The sequence below is a fragment of the Rhipicephalus microplus genome, chromosome 5 (assembly GCF_043290135.1).
Source record: "Rhipicephalus microplus isolate Deutch F79 chromosome 5, USDA_Rmic, whole genome shotgun sequence".
NCBI classification, from domain to species: Eukaryota; Metazoa; Arthropoda; class Arachnida; order Ixodida; family Ixodidae; genus Rhipicephalus; species Rhipicephalus microplus.
This window is the reverse complement of record NC_134704.1, coordinates 24,820,373-24,839,840: the sequence shown is the minus strand read 5'-3', so window position 1 is coordinate 24,839,840 and position 19,468 is coordinate 24,820,373. Positions and strand designations below refer to the sequence as shown.

Below are 19,468 nucleotides of genomic sequence, written 5' to 3'. Positions count from 1 at the left end.
ATCTGAAAAAAAAAATATTAACAAGCGTGCGACTGTTATATTGTACGCATGTGACGTCCCGTATGAGCACGGCTGCTTGATGTATAGCGAGTGGCCATGGTATGAGTTACAATAGTGTATAATTTAATAATTCCATCACGTTCATCTAGCTTGTTAAGAATCACATCAAATAATTTCTGCGATAGAGACAAAACAATATGCTCAAGGAATATACTTGACGGATATCTGTAAAATCGTACCTATGACATTACGTCGCCTGTCAAGTCGCCCACTACATGTCTTTGAGTAAGAATGTACGTTACTCACTATGATCGATCACGTTATCCTTGAACTGAGTTTGCTCCTATGTTCCTACCGTCACCACCCACTATGGGCTACATTTGTGTTACATATCTTGTTGAATGCTTTCTTTTTGTATGCGATAAGATGTTGCTTGCTTAGTACAAGTACAGTTTCTTTATTTAGTTATCCATTTGGAGCTCATAGTAAAACGTGATTCTCTTCGCTTCGTGTCGTTCTTACACCGCATACGCTGCAGCTCTCCCGTTCGGCCCCTCCCCTTTTCCCGCGCCAGCTGGCGTTTACGAAAAAAAAAATACGTTTGCTTTACTAGCTGTAACCCTTTTAGCCCAGTCGCTATCGCAAGCGCGACGCACCAACAAGGCCGAAAGATTAAACGTATTTGACTTGCGTTTCAGCATGATCCTCATTTTGCTCGCATTTGTGACACCGTCGACGGTTCTTACCATCGAGAAACCTCCCAACATGGTCTTTATTCTAGCGGACGACGTGGTAAGTGCGGTCTTTGGTTGCGCGTGATGCCTCGTAAAGCTGAACAGAGCGTCCTCTCAAATTGCTATACCCTGTCCTTTGAGAGAGAGAAACGAAGAAGGAAGGGCAGAGAGTTTGACTGAGAACGTGGCCTGTTTGGTACCCTGCAAATAAGGAGGGGGAGTGAATCGTACGTAGAATAGATAAACAATGTTGGTATCAGTAGTAGTAGTAGTAGTAGTAGTAGTAGTAGTAGTAGTAGTAGTAGTAGTAGTAGTAGTAGTAGTAGTAGTAGTCGAAAACGTTAATTTTCGTTTGTGAAGTCGCAGAGGGGAGAACCCTCAGTCTAGTCTCTCATTTGCTGCTGCTATCCAGCTGGCCCAGTCAATCAGTCTTCGCCGGTCGTTCAGAGCTGTGCTGAAAAGAGTGCCTTCCTACTGATAGATGGAGGCAGTGAGGATTCGATGTAGGCCTAGAGGCTCAGGGCATTCCCACATGAAATGATACAAGCTCTGACGTCCTCTACAGGAAGGACATCGGTAAGGATAGAGTGGGTAAATAGAGCCACGGAGTGCAAAGCAGTGTAGCTTGCGTACCGTGCTGACATTACCTGTTTTTTTTTTTAGTTGGAATTCCCACCCTTGGTGTAAATACGTTACTCAACGTTGTACAGCTGGGCCCCTTCATAAGAGACATGCATTGGGAAGCAGTTGTGCCTTACACGTACGAAGCGTTTATTATAAGCAGGGTACCAGGGTCTCATCTTCTAATGAAACCATATTTCAATACAGTACACTATAGTGTGTCTTATACCCCACTTGTCTCTTATATCAGTGCCTTTTATAAGGGGACTTAACTGTAAGACGGCAAGTCGGGCTAATTGGTTGGGGTCCATCTTAAACTTGGTTAAAACCTCAACATTAGAAGCAAGGACACATGGAAGTGCCCTGCTGCTTGTTTCCTCCTTCCTTGTGTACGTGTTTATGCGCTGTTAACCAAGTTCGATATAATTCAACTGTAATATCACAACAACTAACAAAGAGGCTGGTAATGTGAACGCTTGGTGCTCGCGTCAATGGTTCGCAAGAGGCCATAATAGTCCGGTCGCCGTTGAGAAACTTAATAGCGCTTTTGTAAGCTCTTGCTTGCAATAATGCGTAAGCTAAAGACCCTTCAAAAGGTAGGCAGCGGCACAGACGATGTTCACTAGTGCCATCGCCGTGTTTCTACGTGTCTCAAGTTAGCTAGCCCACCGCGGCATCTTGCGACTGTCACGCGACAGCAATATGCGACTGGAAACGTGGCGCAGGGTTGGGCTGACACAAGCCTTGTGGGTGGCTACCAAATCCCCACGCCTAACTTGGACGCACTGGCAGCCAACGGCCTCCTGCTGACGCAGCACTACACAATGCAAACATGTACGCCATCCAGGGCGGCTCTTCTGACAGGCCTCTACCCAATCAGGATGGGTAAGGGCATTCATGACTGCGCCATCTTCTTAGCCCGTTGTCGCGAGCAATTTCTCGAGTTAGCGAGTCACGATTCTCGTGAATACAAACGAGGGATAACGACGATGAAAACTTTATTTGGGTACAGAAAAAACGCAGGTAAGACCCCGTGCCAAACGGCTAGTCCCGCCTAGGGACCGCCAAGCCGACCCTAGTGGCCCGTTCGCGGGCAAACCTAATTCGACATTACATGCGCACATCTTTACACGTAACCAAAAGTTAAGAGTGGTGGCACTGCTAACAAATTATGTAGTTAACACTTCCGATACACATCGTCACATTCTCATAGAGTTGTTGCCATGAAGGGTAAGGTTAAGGACTCGATTAAGAGCTTAGTGTTTCCCTATTGAACTGACCTGAGTGCCCCCCCCCCCCTGAACCCACTCCCCTTTCTAAATAAGAACGTAATTTACATAACATATCGCCAAGCGAAGTTGTTGATCATCGAAACCCGATGCACAGGTCAAATTCTAAAGCCGCATACAAATGACCCTTTGTGCACTCAATAGCAGGATATGGTGGCCTTACGTTTCAGAGCTTGTACAGTACACGCGGATTGCAACGGTGCAAATTAGAGCTAATTAACGCGCACGCTTTCTTTTCTACCGTCTTCAGTTTGGGTCATATCGGCCTAATATAAACTAAAACACGTAGACGAGAGCCAACATCATAGAGACCAGATTCGTCCTGTCATGACGTGATTATTTGGATTGATTGTGCATAGCAGCTGTAATACTAAAAAAAAAAAAGTCGGTCTCACGTTTAGTTCGTGTATACAGTACGCTCATATACACGCATGCACTGCAGATCAATGGCCATGGATAAACATACGATGTGGACATATGTATAATAAGAACGATCTTAACAATGAATATGGAACCTTTATGTCTCAATATCCTGATACGCTAACGGGCCGTGCCAAGGCGGGTTACTGCGAAGGGCGCTGCGAAATGGGACTGCCATCACCAGTGGTTGAACCCGTACCCTCATGCAGCGGGAAATCGTCGCCATTGAGCCAATACAGTGGATGACGATTCGAGTTCGCGTAGTTCGCTGGCGGGCAGCAGCGTTAAGGGAGCAGCATCTTAGTTTATTTCTTCAGCGATCTGGATCAAACTACACAGGCTTGCGCAGTTTTTTTTTCGGCTTATTTCAAATATGTAATTACTTTTCCTGTAACTCATCGTGTTCCTGGGATAACTCAAGTTCACCCCTATTGTTTACGGCCTCGACAGAAAGAAAAGTGTTGAAGCACTTCATAGATGACTTCTGGTCTTGCTCAGTGCTTGAACATTTTTTAAACAGTGCAACAATGACGGGGGCGGAAGTAAAAAAAAAAAGGGAATATCCAGGCTGACGCATTCGCTTCATGTACAGGATAAACAATAAAGTTTCGAAGAAGACAGAACACAGCGCTAACTGTGGTTCATGGTGCACTGCTGGTTTGTTGTTGTTTTTTCCTTGGTTTTGTTTTGCTGTGGTGCGGACACATGGGTGGGAGAGATGAAGTAGCCCCCCCCCCCCCCCCATTTTTTTTCTTTCATGTGCTTTCAATAAGTATTCAGTTGCGAGTCCACGCTGTAGTTTGTCCCCTTTTTACTTTCGTGCACGTCATCGATGCGCTGTTTTAAAAGTGTTTAGAATACGGTCACCACATTTAGCCCAGCTTTATATTCTCCTTTTGCATAGTCTCGCTGTGGCTGGGTGACCTCGCCAGGTGCGATGTCATCATAGTCTGGTGCATTATGACTCGAAGTATATTAGCTGAAAATAATATTTTTTATGTAGTATCTAAGCAGTATTAAGTGGTATCTAAGCAGTTTTAAATAATATCGTAATAGTATTATTTACCAATGATACTAGGATGCAATGGAAGTAAGGGGATGTGGAAGACGATATAGTGGTGTATTTAGGGAGGTGTACAAGATAAATAGTTATTATACTCAAAATCTAAGATTTACTTATTGAAAGTTCACTTTGGCAGAATACTGTTACGATGGATCCAACTTCTGTTTAGGGAGAACTTCGCCGGTGTCAAGTTGCTTACCGTCATGTAGCGTGTCTCTTTAGAGCTGCCAGAATGTTACAATGCTCTTCCAACTTGACTGCGGGTCTATTATAGGCGAAATGCGCTCATAACAAAGAACCGTGTTGTGTTTCTTGCGCGCGGCCTACGACAGCAAATACTGAAGTATACGACGTAGACACGGTGATTTTGTTGAAATGCATGATACCTGAAGAACGGAGCAACAGACGGCACAAAGAAAGATAATCTTTTTCTGGCTCTCGTCTTTTGCGCTGCTGTATGAGTCGTTGAGGTGATGTTGTTGCATGTTTTGCCTTGTATAGTATGAGGGAAACTCTCGGTCTGCTTTGCAGGTATGCAGCGCGATGTGTTGCTGCCTGCCCAGCCGGGAGGCATGAACCTGAGCGTCCCTACATTAGCCGAACGCCTCAAGGACCTCGGTTACAAGACACACGCTCTGGGAAAAGTAAGCGTATGTACATATATATAGTGTGCGCTTTTTGTGAGTAGAGCAGATTGTGAAAGGCAATGGGGGAATTTTTTTTCTTTAATATATGTCACTATAGTTCCTATAGTTGAACACCTTATCAAATGTTATATAAAACGGAGAGGCATTCTATGTCCTTGCAGCTTATATATGCTTTGAGAAACTTATCCAAAATAACTGATCTCAATAACGCTGACTCTGCGTGTTTTTTTTGTATTTGTTTTCCTTTGTCTGCGGTAGGGTAAAATAAATATAGTGATAGATATTCTACTAACGGCGGAGAAATTGTGCTGCTAAAAGTTCATCCACCTTATAGGTATATGAAGTGTCTCTTAATAGAGGGAACCAGGATTTAGGGAGAGTGATAATATCAGAAAAGGAACGCCAAGGACGCGAGAAATTACAAACATATCAGCTTACTGTCTGTCGTCTACAGGCCATTTACAAATATAGTAGCTAACGGAATTAAGGCATTAGAATTCAAACAACCAAAAGGCCAAGCAGGAATTTGTACAGGCTACTCGAGAAATTACCGCATTCACACTATCAATAGACCACATTCACGCCTTTCGCATTATGCCTCCATTTCAACGTGAAAAATGTCTAGTGGCTGAAACGTTACGTAAACCTGGCTGCAGCTACTATGTCAATGAGGCCCTAGTGTACGTGAACTGATTGACGCTCAGCCGAACTCGAACTCTATAGGAAGCTTTGTGTACGTTCTAGCCACTAATATGCGAAATTCTAGCCGTGTTTGTTCACGATGCGTGTGAAGGGCGCATGTTATCATTGCGCTTCGGCTATACCCAGCTCATATGACGCACTCTCAGAACGGCTACGAGTACGATTGCTGGGATCGTTCGTCGAATGAACGAAGACTAAATCATTTAACGTGTTCTGATACACTGTTCTTCACCACAGTGGCACCTTGGCTACTCCAGCATCGACTATACTCCCACGAGGCGAGGTTTCGACACTTTCTTCGGCTACTACAACACTGCAAAGTACTACTATTTCCCTGGATTGAATTTCGTGAGTTCTTTTCGTCTCAGTGCTCCTTGTGTATTCGCTAGCCGACTTACGCAAATGTTTGCATGGTTGTCTCATTACTGCACTGTATTTGTCGTTTGGATTTTCATACGTAGACGAACCGCGCTTATTACTTCCCTGCGTGACACCTTTCTTTGCGAGAAGAGTCGATAAGACATGACGGTTATGAGACGTGGCCAGCAGCTTATGACTTCGAAACTGACCGAAGAGGAGAAAAGTACTCCGTAAGAAAAAAACAAAACAAAAAGAGTCATTTGGATCTTTATATCCTGTCATGCAACGTATACATGTGACTCAGTTTTAGAAAAAAGACGCGTCAACTGCGTATGGATATCATTATACGAGATCAATGTCTTCAATGCCAGTCAGATGTGCCCGATCCAGCCGTTCACCAACCACTCCTCTCGCCTTTTCACACTTTCCCCGTCAGCTAGCCTTCGCACCTGTTTTGTGATAATGGGGGAGAGTACCCTTTAGGTGGTACCCCACGAGGGATTTCAGAGAAGGTCAAGTTTTTGCTCAGACGTGTTAAGGCCTGCGGAGCGGCGTCTTGTATTCCCTATGAATAGTGTGCCTCGATAAGCGTGCATCAACGCAGCCTATTCAAAAGGCGCGCATCATATGGCATCCTGTCCTTCAACAGGGAGACTATAGATGAAACGGCCGGTCATGTAGGCTCTTTACTCTTGAACACTGTTTAAGAAGAGATGCTACTCGAAAAAAAAAGTTTTTTTTAATCTATAGCGTAATTGAATTTTCACTCTTTACATAGGTTTTCATGCTGATTTCAAATATGTGACGAGTTTTATACCAAGTCGCATAGTTTTCGTTTTGTATCATGACAATGTGTAAAATTTGGCTCTTTTACAGCGGAAGCTGTTATGAGATCAGAAGACGGGTCATGCGCGGTGCCGTAGTTATCCGCTGCCGCCGCCGTCCATAACCAGTATCGAACGAAAATAATTAGGTAAATGAACAACATTAAAGACGCAATGGAATTACAGCCCAGCTCCGCTACATGTCTACCCATTTAAGAGTACTGAACGCTGAGAAGGTTGGTGATTCATAACTACAAAACTGCGCGAGAAAGCGAGAAGAAACAGAGAAGGCACACGCTATATATAGGATACACAGTTATATATGAGTATCCTTCCATAAACTTTCAGTTGCTAGTCTGCGATTGTGTGTGTGCCTTCTCTGTTGTCGCTTTTTCGCGCAGTTTTGTAGTTGTGTCCACCCAGTATTCTAATAAGCCACGCCATTGCTTGGAACCCATTATCTAGACTGGCCTTAGGCAGGCTTGATTTCAGGAAAGGAATCACGTTAATATGAGTAATAAAGCGTTTTATAGCATCAAAGGAACAGCCAGGTGTCACACAGTGCAAATTGCGTAATTTATTTGATTGATTGATTGATATGTGGAGTTTAACGTCCCAAAACCACTACATGATTATGAGAGACGCCGTAGTGGAGGGCTCCGGAAATTTCGACCACCTGGGGTTCTTTAACGTGCACCCAAATCTGAGCACACGGGCCTACAACATTTCCGCCTCCATCGGAAATGCAGCCGCCGCAGCCGGGATTCGAACCCGTGCCCTGCGGGTCAGCAGCCGAGTACCTTAGCCACTAGACCACCGCGGCGGGGCAAAAAATTGCGTAACGACTGGGTTGTCCTATGCTCCAATCAGCTAGAAAACTTGTTCTCGATCACCTAATAACTGCGGCGCATTCCCACTTCACGCATACCTGTTATAGCAGTATTGATTACTTGGCGATATTCCTGGGACGAATTTTGTTATCCGTAGAAATCACACCGGTATACTTCTTCATCGTCGTCAGCCACTGCATAAAAAAAAAATTGCACAACATTTCCAACAAGTGGGTAGAGGATACCGCTGGCTAGAACACCTGCCAACTGCACATGCTTATAGCGATATCAAAGCAAAAAAAAAAAAAAACACGCGCTTCGTCTTATGAAATGCATATGACGAAAGCGCCCTGAGCGAGCGCGGTTATCTGGTTAAACAAGCATACCATACAACTACACTGTACTTCCAACGTTTTAACCCGTGCAGAGCAGGCCTGCATGCTTCCAAGGCCGAGCATGCTCCTGTGAACGCGACGTGACAACCCGCAACGGTCGAAAGGTGTCGCTACGAAACCGGCTGCTCGCGCGTTATGCATAGACGTGGCCGCGGCTGTACAACGGGTCAACAAAAGTAAAACAATCCTTTAAAATCAACAATAAAGTTTCGAGCATAAAACTGGAAAAATAGCAAAAGACTTCTATAAGAACGCAACGTTAAACAACAATACAGTTTCGAGCATAAAACTGAAAAAAAAAACGGCAGAATACGTCTATAAGAACACAGCATTAAAGCAATTAACGTGTGAAAAGTAAAATAATACAGCTTTTGCAAAGGAAATTTGTTCTATTTATTATTAGTGCGCGGAAGAAGCAGTATTTGAATAGGCTAGTCATTATCGTTGCTTTAATATTACTACTTTTTTTCAGGACAACAGATGTGGCCGTGACTACTGGGACGACGAGCAGCTGGTGACCGATGCGGACGGCGTGTACGACACTGACCTCATCACGAACAGGGCAGTCGACATCATCTCCAAGCACGACACGGACAAGGTTGGAGTCGCTGTCGTTTGACGCAGGCATCGCACTCGCGGGAATTCATACACCCGCTCACTCTCTCGGGCACCGCCTGACACTCCTCCTCTCACAAACAGGATCCCCTTAATCCTCCCTCCTGCATACCCTAGCTTCATAAATGATTCCTCACTAACCCTGTACGCCACTCAAAAAGGCACTCGTGCGCAACCCTCTCAAGCCAGCCCTAATATCGAAATTCAGGGTGCAACTTATTCGCAGTCCAGTGGTCCTGGTGCTTGAGTGCTGACCCGAAGGTCGCGGGATCGAATCCCGGCCCTGGCGGCCGCATTTCCTATGCAGGCGAAAATGCTTGAGACCCATTTGCTTAGATTGAGGTGCACCTTAGAGAACCCCAGGTGGTCACAATTTCCGGAGCCCTCCGCTACGGCGTCGCTCATAATCACATCGGGGGTTTTTCGGGCGTTAAACCACAATAATTAACGGAGAGCTTCAGTTCCGGGTACCCCAAGCTGCCTGCACACAAATGCTTTCGCGTTCCTTTGTATTCTCTACAGGTGCAGCTGGGAGTACAAAGGAACGCAAGAGCGTGCGTATACGTGGGCGGGTGGGGGCCCGGTTCTAAAACTTTTTATTATTATTGAGAAAACACCTGCGCTCGAGGTTGCAGCGAGATGCCGACCCGAAAGTGTGCTGTGCACTGCGCGCTTTTAGACCTTGCTGTGTTTGGCTATTTGGTAAAACAATGGCATCTTGAAATTAGCGCCCCCTTATTCATACAGCCCCTCCACGGTGGTCTAGTGTCTAAGGTACTCGGCTGCTGACCCGCAGGTCGCGGGATCGAATCCCGGCTGTGGCGGCTGCAATTCCGATGGAGGCGGAAATGTTGTAGGCCCGTGTACTCAAATTTGGGTGCACGTTAAAGAACCCCAGGTGGTCAAAATTTCCGGAGCCCTCCACTACGGCGTCTCTCATAATCATATGGTGGTTTTGGGACGTTAAACCCCACAAACCAACCCTTATTCATACACGTATTCACATACACATGTACTTACGACCACACCCCTTCTAATCAGTGTGCTGGTGAGCAATTTCTGTCATCGTTGGCTAAAGGGATGGCTTTTCTTTACGGTAGAAAATTAGAGTGCTGATGGCCTGCTTTTTTTTTCTTTGCGTTGTTATGTTCGGTGGCTTCTGTTACTCGTGCGTGTTCTTGGTTGATTATTGCACTTACGCTTCACTGGTTGAGTTTGCGCATGCGCATTGCCATTTATGTACTGCTGGCCGCAGAATTTCGCGAAATCTGCCGCACGTGGCGGAACGACAAAAAATAACATCGCTGCGCCACCTACTGTGAAGCGGTGGGTGTTGAAGATATGGACAGCAGCCTCCACGATAAAAGCCGGCGTGTCGCGTTGTCTAATCGTGCCATCGCTAATCACCGAGTCCGATAGTTTCAACACCCGCCGTGTCACGATATATAGGTGACGCAGCGGCAGTGATGCAGTTTTTCGTATAGAACTACTGTATATGCTACCATTAGGTAATGATTGATATGTGGGGTTTAACGTCCCAAAACCGCCATATGATTATGAGAGACACCGTAGTAGAGGGCCCCGAAAATTTCGACCACCTGGGGTTCTTTAACGTGCACCCAAATCTGAGCACACGGGCCTCGGCATTTTCGCCTCCATCGAAAAATCAGGCCGCCGCAGCCGGGATTTGATCTCGCGACCTGCGGGTCAGCAGCCGAGCACCTTTGCCACTAGCACCGCGGCGGGGCCTACCCTTGGGTAGCATACGCAACGACCTAAAGGTAGCTTATACAGTGATTCTAGTTTTTCGTCGCTCCGCCACGTGCTGCAGATCCCGCAAACTTTCGCGGTCGACAGTAGACGGAATCCTGCGCACACAACAAGCAATTGGTAGTAAGTGCCGTACTCAGGTGTGTGTACACCCGTGAGCAAAAGGGCACTGACCATGGAAGTGCATGACGAAATCGCCGTCTACGCCATCTATGGGGCGAACCGTCTGCTGCCAAGAGCATCGCTCTGCCGACATGTCAGACAAATGCTTTCGACCGCAAGACAGCTCGCCACTTGACGGCGCAGACGCAAAGCGTTTTCGGATGGCAATGGTCAGTGTACTTTGTCTCAAGGTTGTAGTGTATGTGTATATTTATTTATTTATTTACAGATACTGCTGTCTCGATACACGAGACATGGCAGGAGTGGGTACATTAGGAAAAGGAACGAACATACATTAAGCAATACCAAAGAAACATACAAAGCATTTAAAACATATTACAAAATATGGTTAGGCAGTTCTTTCAAAAACAGTTCAATTGGTTTTTCGCGTAGGGATCCATCTAGGTTGTTCCAAATCTCAACAACGGCTGGAAAAAAGGAATGCTTAAATCAATTTACAAATGGCTGGAAGGGAACAATGTTGAGTGGGTGAGATCGGTGCGTGGTTCGTCGTGCTGAATCACAAAGAGTAATCGGTGCTTCAATGCAACTGCGGCTGCGTACAATCTTATGTAGCAGAGTGATACGGTCAAGTGTGCGTCGGAAAGCAATGAGGAATGAGGAATATGAATATGAATGAGAATATGAATGAGGAACTGCAAGGTAAGACCTAATTTTCAGGATGCATAGCATCCGACGCGACGAATCATTTCGAGCCGACTTAACGTGCCCTATAACAATCCTGGATAGCAAGAAAACAAATTACCACTCGTTGGTAAGTCAACCTTCTTTCGTTTGCGAATAAAAAGAAGTCAGGCAGAGGCAATTGCGCCTCGTTTGAAATATACGCTTTGCTCTTGTGTGCCCTACAGCCGCTGTTCATGTACATGGCTTCCCTGGCGGCGCATGGCGAGACGATGACTCGGACGACCGATGCGCCGGAAAGGAACCTGGCCAAGTTTCCGTACATCGGCGATCGTAACAGGACGCTTCTCGCGGGTGAGCTGAGCACAATGTACAAGCAGTGACACTTTAACAATGTGTGCTGCTATTCGCACCGGTCGTCTTCAAGTAGATCTATCTATCTATCTATCTATCTATCTATCTATCTATCTATCTATCTATCTATCTATCTATCTATCTATCTATCTATCTATCTATCTATCTATCTATCTATCTATCTATCTATCTATCTATCTATCTATCTATCTATCTATCTATCTATCTATCTATCTATCTATCTATCTATCTATCTATCTATCTATCTGTCTGTCTGTCTGTCTGTCTGTCTGTCTGTCTGTCTGTCTGTCTGTGTGTGTGTGTGTCTGTCTGTGTGTCTGTCTGTGTGTGTGTGTGGGCGTGCGTGCGTGTGTGCGTGTGTGTCTGTCTGTGTGTCTGTATGTGTGTGTGTGTCTGTGTGTGTGTCTGTGTGTGTGTCTGTGTGTCTGTATGTGTGTGTGTGTCTGTGTGTGTGTCTGTGTGTGTGTCTGTGTGTGTGTGTGTGTGTGTGCGTGCGTGTGTGTCTGTGTGTCTGTGTGTGTGCGTGCGTGTGTGTCTGTGTGTGTGTGTCTGTGCGTGCGTGTGTGTGTGTGTGCGTGCGTGTCTGTGTGTGTGCGTGCGTGCGTGCGTGTCTCTGTGTGTGCGTGCGTGTGTGTGTGTGTGTGTGTGTGTGTGTGTGTGTGTGTGTCTGTGTGTGTAAATATACGAAGAGCAGAGGCGTTGCCGAAGGAAAGGAGAAACGTACGGAAGGAAGAGTGATTTCAACAATCCTTACAGAAAGTTCAAGCATATCTTTGCATGTATTTGTACGAGAGCCTCTATTTGCAATTGTTAAACTAAAAAACTTCGGGGATAGAAAAGGCCCCTACCTCTGCCCTCCTGGCTACGCTGTACGCCAGGGACTGAAAAGCTTGGAATGTAATGCAGCGAACTCTAACTTGGGCGAACTTCAAGGAATACAAAAAATTGTCCAAGCTGAATATTTGCTAGAATACTGATCCGAATTGTACACAGCAGAAGTAAAGCCAAATGCGTGAAATGCAATATATTTTGAATATAATAGGTAATGTTCATTCGGAATGGCGCCCTTAATGAGCAAGAAGAAACAACTGTGTCCAGAGACTCGAGAGTCTGTATACGCTTCTGTGCGCTGCCAGGGCACAGCTAATTTACTGTGACACGGAGTCTCGCATCTTTTTTTTTATATATCCTAGAGCTTCGATTAGAGACTGGGAAAATTTCCAAATCTGATAGTTATGCGCAGGTACTGAAACGCACGTGGCTAATTTTCGTCTCCCACACGGCCTCTTTGCCACGGTGGTGCAGCATGCACGATCTATGGCTACCGCCGCCGACGGAAGGGTGGTTAAGGGATGGCACGCATCGCAGAGTGCAGAAAAGTTATTGAATTATTTAAAAAAATGATCCTGCGTCGAGAGATCAAGTTGGTTCAACTGAAGTATTCACTATTTCGAAGTTCATTTTACAGAAAACATTTTTACCCATAATGCACATGAATGGTGGCGGGTATTTTTTAAAAGTTCGGTATTCTGAAATATTCGTTAAAACGACGTTCGTACAAGCATAGGAGTGCGTAGGGTTTTCCTTCATAGAGGGTGGTGGGGTTGCATGTTCGTCGCAGCGCCACCCCCCTCATGCGCACACTTAAGCGTTCAAGTAAGAGTTCACTGTAATAGGTTATTGCTATAGGCAACTGATTACGCGAAATACAGAATGAGAAACGCAGCCATTCGTTTTTTTTAAACAACACTAGCCGCCAAATAAGTCTACGTAGTCTTGAAAAGCACTTCAACAAACTAAGCTTGGTCTCTCCTTGTTTTTTGACACTTTTGTAGAACAATGGATGGATTTTGAACGACATATCACCATTATCGACAATATTTGCATCAGTGCCCTCTGTCGGTCGATACAAAACATGTCACAGAGTATGTATGGCGTGATTTAAACAGTACACGATTACACACATGCACGTCCTTATTGCAAAATAATAAAGAAAAAATCATTGTTTCTCTGCAAGGTCAGCAACGAGTGTGATAGCAAAAACAAACACCTGACTGATCACTTTGTTTAGGAATTTGTATAACACGAAAATGAAACATGTCTTCGATGTAGTTGAGCGTAAATGTATTTCGCATTGTTTCGCTATAAGGGCGAAGTGATGAATACTACAGGAAAAAGTTGCGAAGAACGGCAAACAGCTCAAAACTTGCAGCGCGCACGAAATGAGCATACACGCACGAGCGCGGACGAACAACTGTCTCTGCCAGAGCGTAAACATTCGACGCGCAGGGTGTCATTTGGACTTTATACGGAGCATGACGGCAACACCGACGGCGACGGCGAAACTTGCCGAGAGTGCTCATACAGTCGCTGTGGCCAAGAAACTGCACGCGGGTCGGTTTCTCGCCAGGTACGGTGGACGCATTGGACGAAGCGGTCGGTCGTATCGCGGAGGCCCTGCACTCTCGTGGTATGCTCGCCAACAGCGTCATAGTGTTCGCCAGTGACAACGGGGGAATGCCGCGGGGCATGTGCTCGAACACGGGCTCCAATTGGCCGTTGCGAGGCGTCAAGGGCACGCTCTGGGAAGGCGGCATTCGCGTACCGGCGATTGTCTGGAGCCCGCTCCTCCTGCCCGGCACCGGCGTCGTTTTGCCTCGACTCGCTCACCTGGTCGACTGGATGCCCACTCTCTACTCGGCTGCCGGTGAGTGCTATTCTTAAGCCGTAGCTAAAAAAGACGCTGTACATGTAGGTTATGTAGCGGTATGTGCATGCAGGTATGCAGCGGGATGTGTTGCTTCCTGCCCAGCCGGGAGGCATGAACCTGAGCGTTCTTTAAACCTTAGAAAACTTAGAATTCTTTAAAAACCTTAGAAGGTCCTCATAAAGTTACACATTGAACCACTTCTGACCGTAGGTCGGCGCACTCGCTTATCAGTCGACTCAATTGAGCTCACTCAGACTCAGATCGAACCGCGAGTCTGAGCCTGAGTGAGTCCGGGTGAGTAGTGTTTTGGTGAGATTGAGTCCGAGTGAGTCCCCCTCTGAAAAATTTTCGTGAGTTTGAGTCCGAGTCAGTCAAAAGCTCGAAAGATATTTAATGATCGAGTCTGACCGAGCTCCACAAGTTTTGCCGACCTATGCTTTAGAGAGATACTTTATTCTTTCAGGACTCTAACGTTATTATTTTAACAATCATGGGTATCAAGCTATTAGAAGTGTAAATGAAGGCGGAAGTTTCGTGCTTGAATTTCACACCGGAACTTAGGCATGTGAATGTTAGTAAGATGTCACCAATATCACTGTCTTTACGCCTATTTTTATTACATCAGTTTAATTAAATTTTCTCTGAGGCTCCTCACAGTACTGTTCGCGGAAACAGTCACTTTGCAACGAGCTTCTGCACCATCGACAGGATTTCACCTCAGAAGAAGGTTGTACAGTACTGTTCGCGGAAACAGTCACTTTGCAACGAGCTTCTGCACCATCGACAGGATTTCACCTCAGAAGAAGGTTGTACGGGCGCTAGCTATCGCACATTCTGCGTTCAACCGTTGTGTTAGAACGGCTCTGATTGGAACGTCTTGCGATTGTGCGCATGTATGCTTTTTTGTTTTTTCTATTTATCTCCTATTACCGACCCTCTTCGCACCATCCTGTGCAGGGTAGCAAACCTATTGTACTACCGGTTTAACCTGCCTGCTTCTTTTTTCCTTTCGCGTATTATTGCGATAGCAATTATATAGACACTCTCGAACTATCTCTGCCGTCGTTGTCGCCGTTATGTACAGTATAAAGTCCGAATCGATCACGTGCCGTCGCGAACTGTTTCTTCTACCTGGGGGTAAAAGCGCGAGAGAGGATGGCGATTCACGTGTGTGAAGCAGAGATCAAACGAGCCGGCCCGTCTCCGTCATTCGGAGTGCGCATGCGTTAAAAATAACAGCCCCCCCCCCCCACCCGCTTGTTAGGCCTATCGTCTATTTTTTTTCATATAGTACATTGATTGCTAAGACTGTAATTAGGATATGTCAGCTATAACAACATCTTCATGTTTTGTTTTATTTTGATTTTGAATCGTTTCCCCCACACTCATAAACAACTACGCGAAATACGGAATGCAAGGGAAACATTGCCATTCGTTTTTTTTTTTTGTGGCTTCCTTTCTCCATGCAGATTAGCAAATAGGTGAACATAGGATGACTGAACATTTTTTTCCTCCAGTAGGGAGCTTGTTCTATGTCTCTCTGCAATAACGATTCTCTCTCGCCAGGCGGTAACGTCAGTGACTTAGGCACCATCGACGGCCTCGACCTGTGGCCAGCGCTATCCACGGCGAAAAGCGGCAGTACATCAGCCTGGCCTCGCAGCGAATTCCTCATCAACATGGACACTGCTTCTGGGGTGTCGGGCTACCGCGACGGCAACCACAAGCTCTTAGTATTCACAAGTTCGACGTCCAACCATACGAACCCGTTCAACGACAAGGCACTCCAGAAACACTTCCCGGTACCAGGCGGCATGCCCGGGTTTGAAAGCGAGGCGGCGGCGGAGGAGTATTTGGACCTGTTGATGAAGTCCTCGCTGGCCTGGAAGACCCTGGAAGAGTTGCACGTTGAGGCACCAGGCCTTCCAGGAGCTTTAGACGGCTGGCGTGTGAAGGCTGCGGTTCGGTGCTCGCCTCAGCAGTCGGGATTCAACCCGCGTGGTGAGGGTCGCTACCTGTTCGACATTGAAAGCGACCCTTGTGAACTCAATGACCTCTCCTCCACACTTCCTTCGGTAAGAGTACAGTTAGAAATCTGGAACTGGTTGGCAAGGTGGGTTCGTTTAAAAATGGAAAGCATTCGAGGGGTGAATGAGACTGGGTTTGTGTACAGACGAGGTTGTTCAAGAGGCGATCGAAGCTGTTCGTTTTGGCTGGGGCTCACACATTCATTCCTTTGATCAAAGGGGGTAATCCAATGCGCATGAGTAGGCTTAAGTAGATTTGTGTTTCATAAATAGTGATACGCCCGCTCTCTTCTTCTTTTTTAAGAGTGCACGGTAATCATGAGAAGCAAGACAATCACAGATCGCATGACATTCACGTGTATGCCCAGTACAGGGCATGTACGTAAATCACGTCCCAGCTAACAATATATCACAACCTAAGCAAAAGCAAACACAATAAAATATTCTCAAATGTGTGATACGATACCCTTGAGCTGTCTGGTAATCCGCCCGCTACGGAAACGCTATCCAAACCTAAAGAAAAGCAAACACAGTAAAATATTCTCAAATGTGTGATACGATACCCTTGAGATACCCTTGAGCTGGTAATCCGTCCGCTACAGAAACGTTGTCCAAACCTAAAGAAAAGCAAACACAATAATATATTCTCAAATGTGTGATACGATACCCTTGAGCTGTCTGGTAATCCATCCGCTACGGCAATCGAAACATTCTTTTTATGTACTAATGACGTGGCAATAGATGGATGGATGCGAAACTTTATTGAAAGTCCTGAGCTGCACTACTCGACGAGCAGTGGGCCGCTCCCACGTTGGGACGGTCAGGCCAAGCCCGACAGCTATGGCGAGCGTTATCCGCGGTCATTGCTTACATTTTTCTTTAATTTAGACGTATAACAGTTCCCGTTCCTTGAAGCTTCCTAATGCGTTGCACTGCAGTAATAAGAATAATTGCCGCTCTTCCGTCTGCTTCTTAAAGCTTCATTTTTCTGCCATGGTTTTCGGCGTGCCCGTTTCGAAGCCAACGTGCCGATGTTATTTGTCTTCGTTCTTGCCCACGCATTTTATTCGAATCGAAGGACGCTGCGTGCTTATCCCGCAGGTGACGGACAGGTTATCGAAGAAGCTGGAGTCGTACACAGGAGCCGTGGTGCCACCAAAGCCCCTTATCGTGGACCCGATGGGATACCCTTCTTTCAACGACTGCGTCTGGGCACCTTGGGAACATGCCGCCCGGACTACAAATCGCAGCTGTCCCTGTCCTTGACGTTGCCAACCTACGGCTTCCCTTTACTTCCCGTCTTCAAACATATTCTCCAGTTTTGACTGCAGGTGTAAGCAGAAAATAATTTATTAACGAACTACTCGAAGAAAGTCCTTTGCTCCGATTTACGGCTCTTGCAGCCTTTGATGTGCTTCAATTTCATTGAAAAAGCTGTCGTTGATCGAGGTGCATAGAATTTAAAGCGACAGCCTCAGAGGTCTCATCAAATGCTAAAATAACTGATGGTGGCGTCATCTCGAGGGACGCAAAGAATCACGAAATGACGTCTATACACCTTTTCACGGGAAGGAAAAAACACCGCCATGATGGGCTGTGCGCGGGAGTGCAAAGGCTAAGGGCGCAGCGTTGTCAGTGCATTTTCGAGGAGACGCGCCAATTTGCACAGCCCAAGGAGGGCTATGGCGGCGCCCAGGGAGGCGTTAATAAAAAGGTGAATAGGACGTCGTCTGGAAGTCACAGATCATCAAAATCTTGCGTAACGACAACGCTATGACGTTACAATCCAGAAAGCCGTGCAAAAACGCACTAGCTGGAGAAATATTCGAGAGTTGAGGTATGATCAACAAATATTTACTGAAAAAAAACATAGCTTCTGCCTTTTAGTCATCTTGGGCGAATTCCTAAGAGAGACTGCAAGCTTTAGATAGCTTGCCCCTATGACGCCGAAGGGACGTGTAAAGCTAGGATGATGACAATGACAGGTGCTGATACTTGTCACCTTCCTTGTCCACTTAAACTGCGGCACAATGGCTCCATAATCGTCACTGTTCATTCGGGGGCCAATCTATAAAGATAGAATCCTTCATAGGTACTGGGTGAATAAAGATCTTGATGCACTGTTTACGTCGCTACTGTATTTTCTTGCGTATAACCCACCCCTAAATAAAATTTGTGGATCTCAAGCTGCCCCTTTAAGAGTTGAACGCGATAACTATATCCCGTCACTAGTACGTACAGAGTTCAACATCGCTTGTGTCAGTGCAGCTTTCGCATATCGTTGCATTCTGCGAAATAGGTATACCATGCTTTAAACCACGGGTGATTGTGGTCATGGCCGCGCCGTGGTGGTCTATAGTGGCTAAGGTACTCGGCTGCTGATTCGCAGGTCGCGGGATGGAATCCCGGCTGCGGCGGCTGCATTTCCGATGGATGCGGAAATGTTGTAGGCCCGTGTACTCGGATTTGGGTGCACGTTAAAGAACCCCAGGTGGTCGAAATTTCCGGAGCCCTCCACTACGGCGTCTCTCATAATCATATGGTGGTTTTGGGACGTCAAACCCCACAAATCAATCAATCAATTGTGGTCATGAAATCTTTTCGAGCTTTCTATGTACCTGCTACGTGGCGTTAAGGAAAAAAAGAACAGTAATGTGTGTGCCTTTTGTAGTGAGGTCATGTACGAAGTCATGATAATCACACGTTATGACGCCGAATCGCAACGTACGCTTGTACCACGCATTACCCTTAGTTCCCACTAAAGATCCGCTTTCTACAGCTCCGAAACGCAGCGTAGTTCGCACTGGACGCGACCCGCGCCGCCGAATATTCAATCTACCCCGGGGCCAACGCGGGATGAATTCTCTGTTATCCGGTTGTTGTCGCGGCTCGCAAACGCCACAAGGCTATCCGGTGGTCTTGTATTCGATGATTCTCGAACGTGGGAAGCAAGAATAAGCAGTACTGCTTACTTTTCCGGCAGGTCACTGTCTTCTAATGCATGAAGAACAGAAAAAAAAAACAGCCGACGCCAGCGGCGTTGGTGGGTTCGTCTTGCTTTGCAAGACCACGTCAAGCTCGGTCACGCCAAGGACAATCTCGGTCACCTCTTCTTCCACGAAATAGGGGCGGGAAGGCACAGAGTGGGTGAAATGCCCGTTGGTTACAACATTCGGTTACGTGCACTGCGACATGAAATGTGAGTAGGGCTTGGCCGCCATTTTTTTGAAATTCCTTGACTATAGCGCTTCTATTATTCCGCGGCGACCGATTCAGTGG

The 19,468-nt window shown here is 46.3% G+C and overlaps 1 protein-coding gene across 3 annotated transcripts; it reads left to right on the top strand.

Annotated features, from left to right (window-relative positions):
* Positions 1–647: 647 nt before the first annotated feature.
* LOC119173955 (arylsulfatase B) lies at positions 648–18,314 on the top strand. Of its 3 annotated transcripts, XM_037424736.2 has the most exons (9): positions 648–792; positions 2,081–2,240; positions 4,659–4,771; positions 5,714–5,824; positions 8,358–8,483; positions 11,305–11,431; positions 13,863–14,159; positions 15,729–16,237; positions 17,291–18,314. In XM_037424736.2, exons 1-9 carry the CDS (start codon positions 700–702, stop codon positions 17,453–17,455), a joined length of 1,701 nt encoding a protein of 566 aa, XP_037280633.2. In that variant the 5' UTR covers positions 648–699; the 3' UTR covers positions 17,456–18,314. The 3 variants fall into 3 exon arrangements, with proteins under 3 accessions (XP_037280633.2, XP_075751137.1, XP_075751136.1); XM_075895022.1 differs by lacking the exon at positions 13,863–14,159; XM_075895021.1 differs by lacking the exon at positions 2,081–2,240 and having other exon boundaries at positions 657–792.
* Positions 18,315–19,468: the final 1,154 nt, after the last annotated feature.

What these genes read in the sequence shown, in the direction of transcription:
- LOC119173955 (XM_037424736.2), top strand. Translation starts at nt 700, where the DNA reads ATGATCCTCATTTTGCTCGCATTTGTGACACCGTCGACGGTTCTTACC. An exon ending in AGACACACGCTCTGGGAAAA is followed by an intron (nt 4,772 to 5,713) that starts GTAAGCGTATGT and finishes TCTTCACCACAG; the next exon opens with TGGCACCTTGGCTACTCCAG. An exon ending in ATTTCCCTGGATTGAATTTC is followed by an intron (nt 5,825 to 8,357) that starts GTGAGTTCTTTT and finishes ACTTTTTTTCAG; the next exon opens with GACAACAGATGTGGCCGTGA.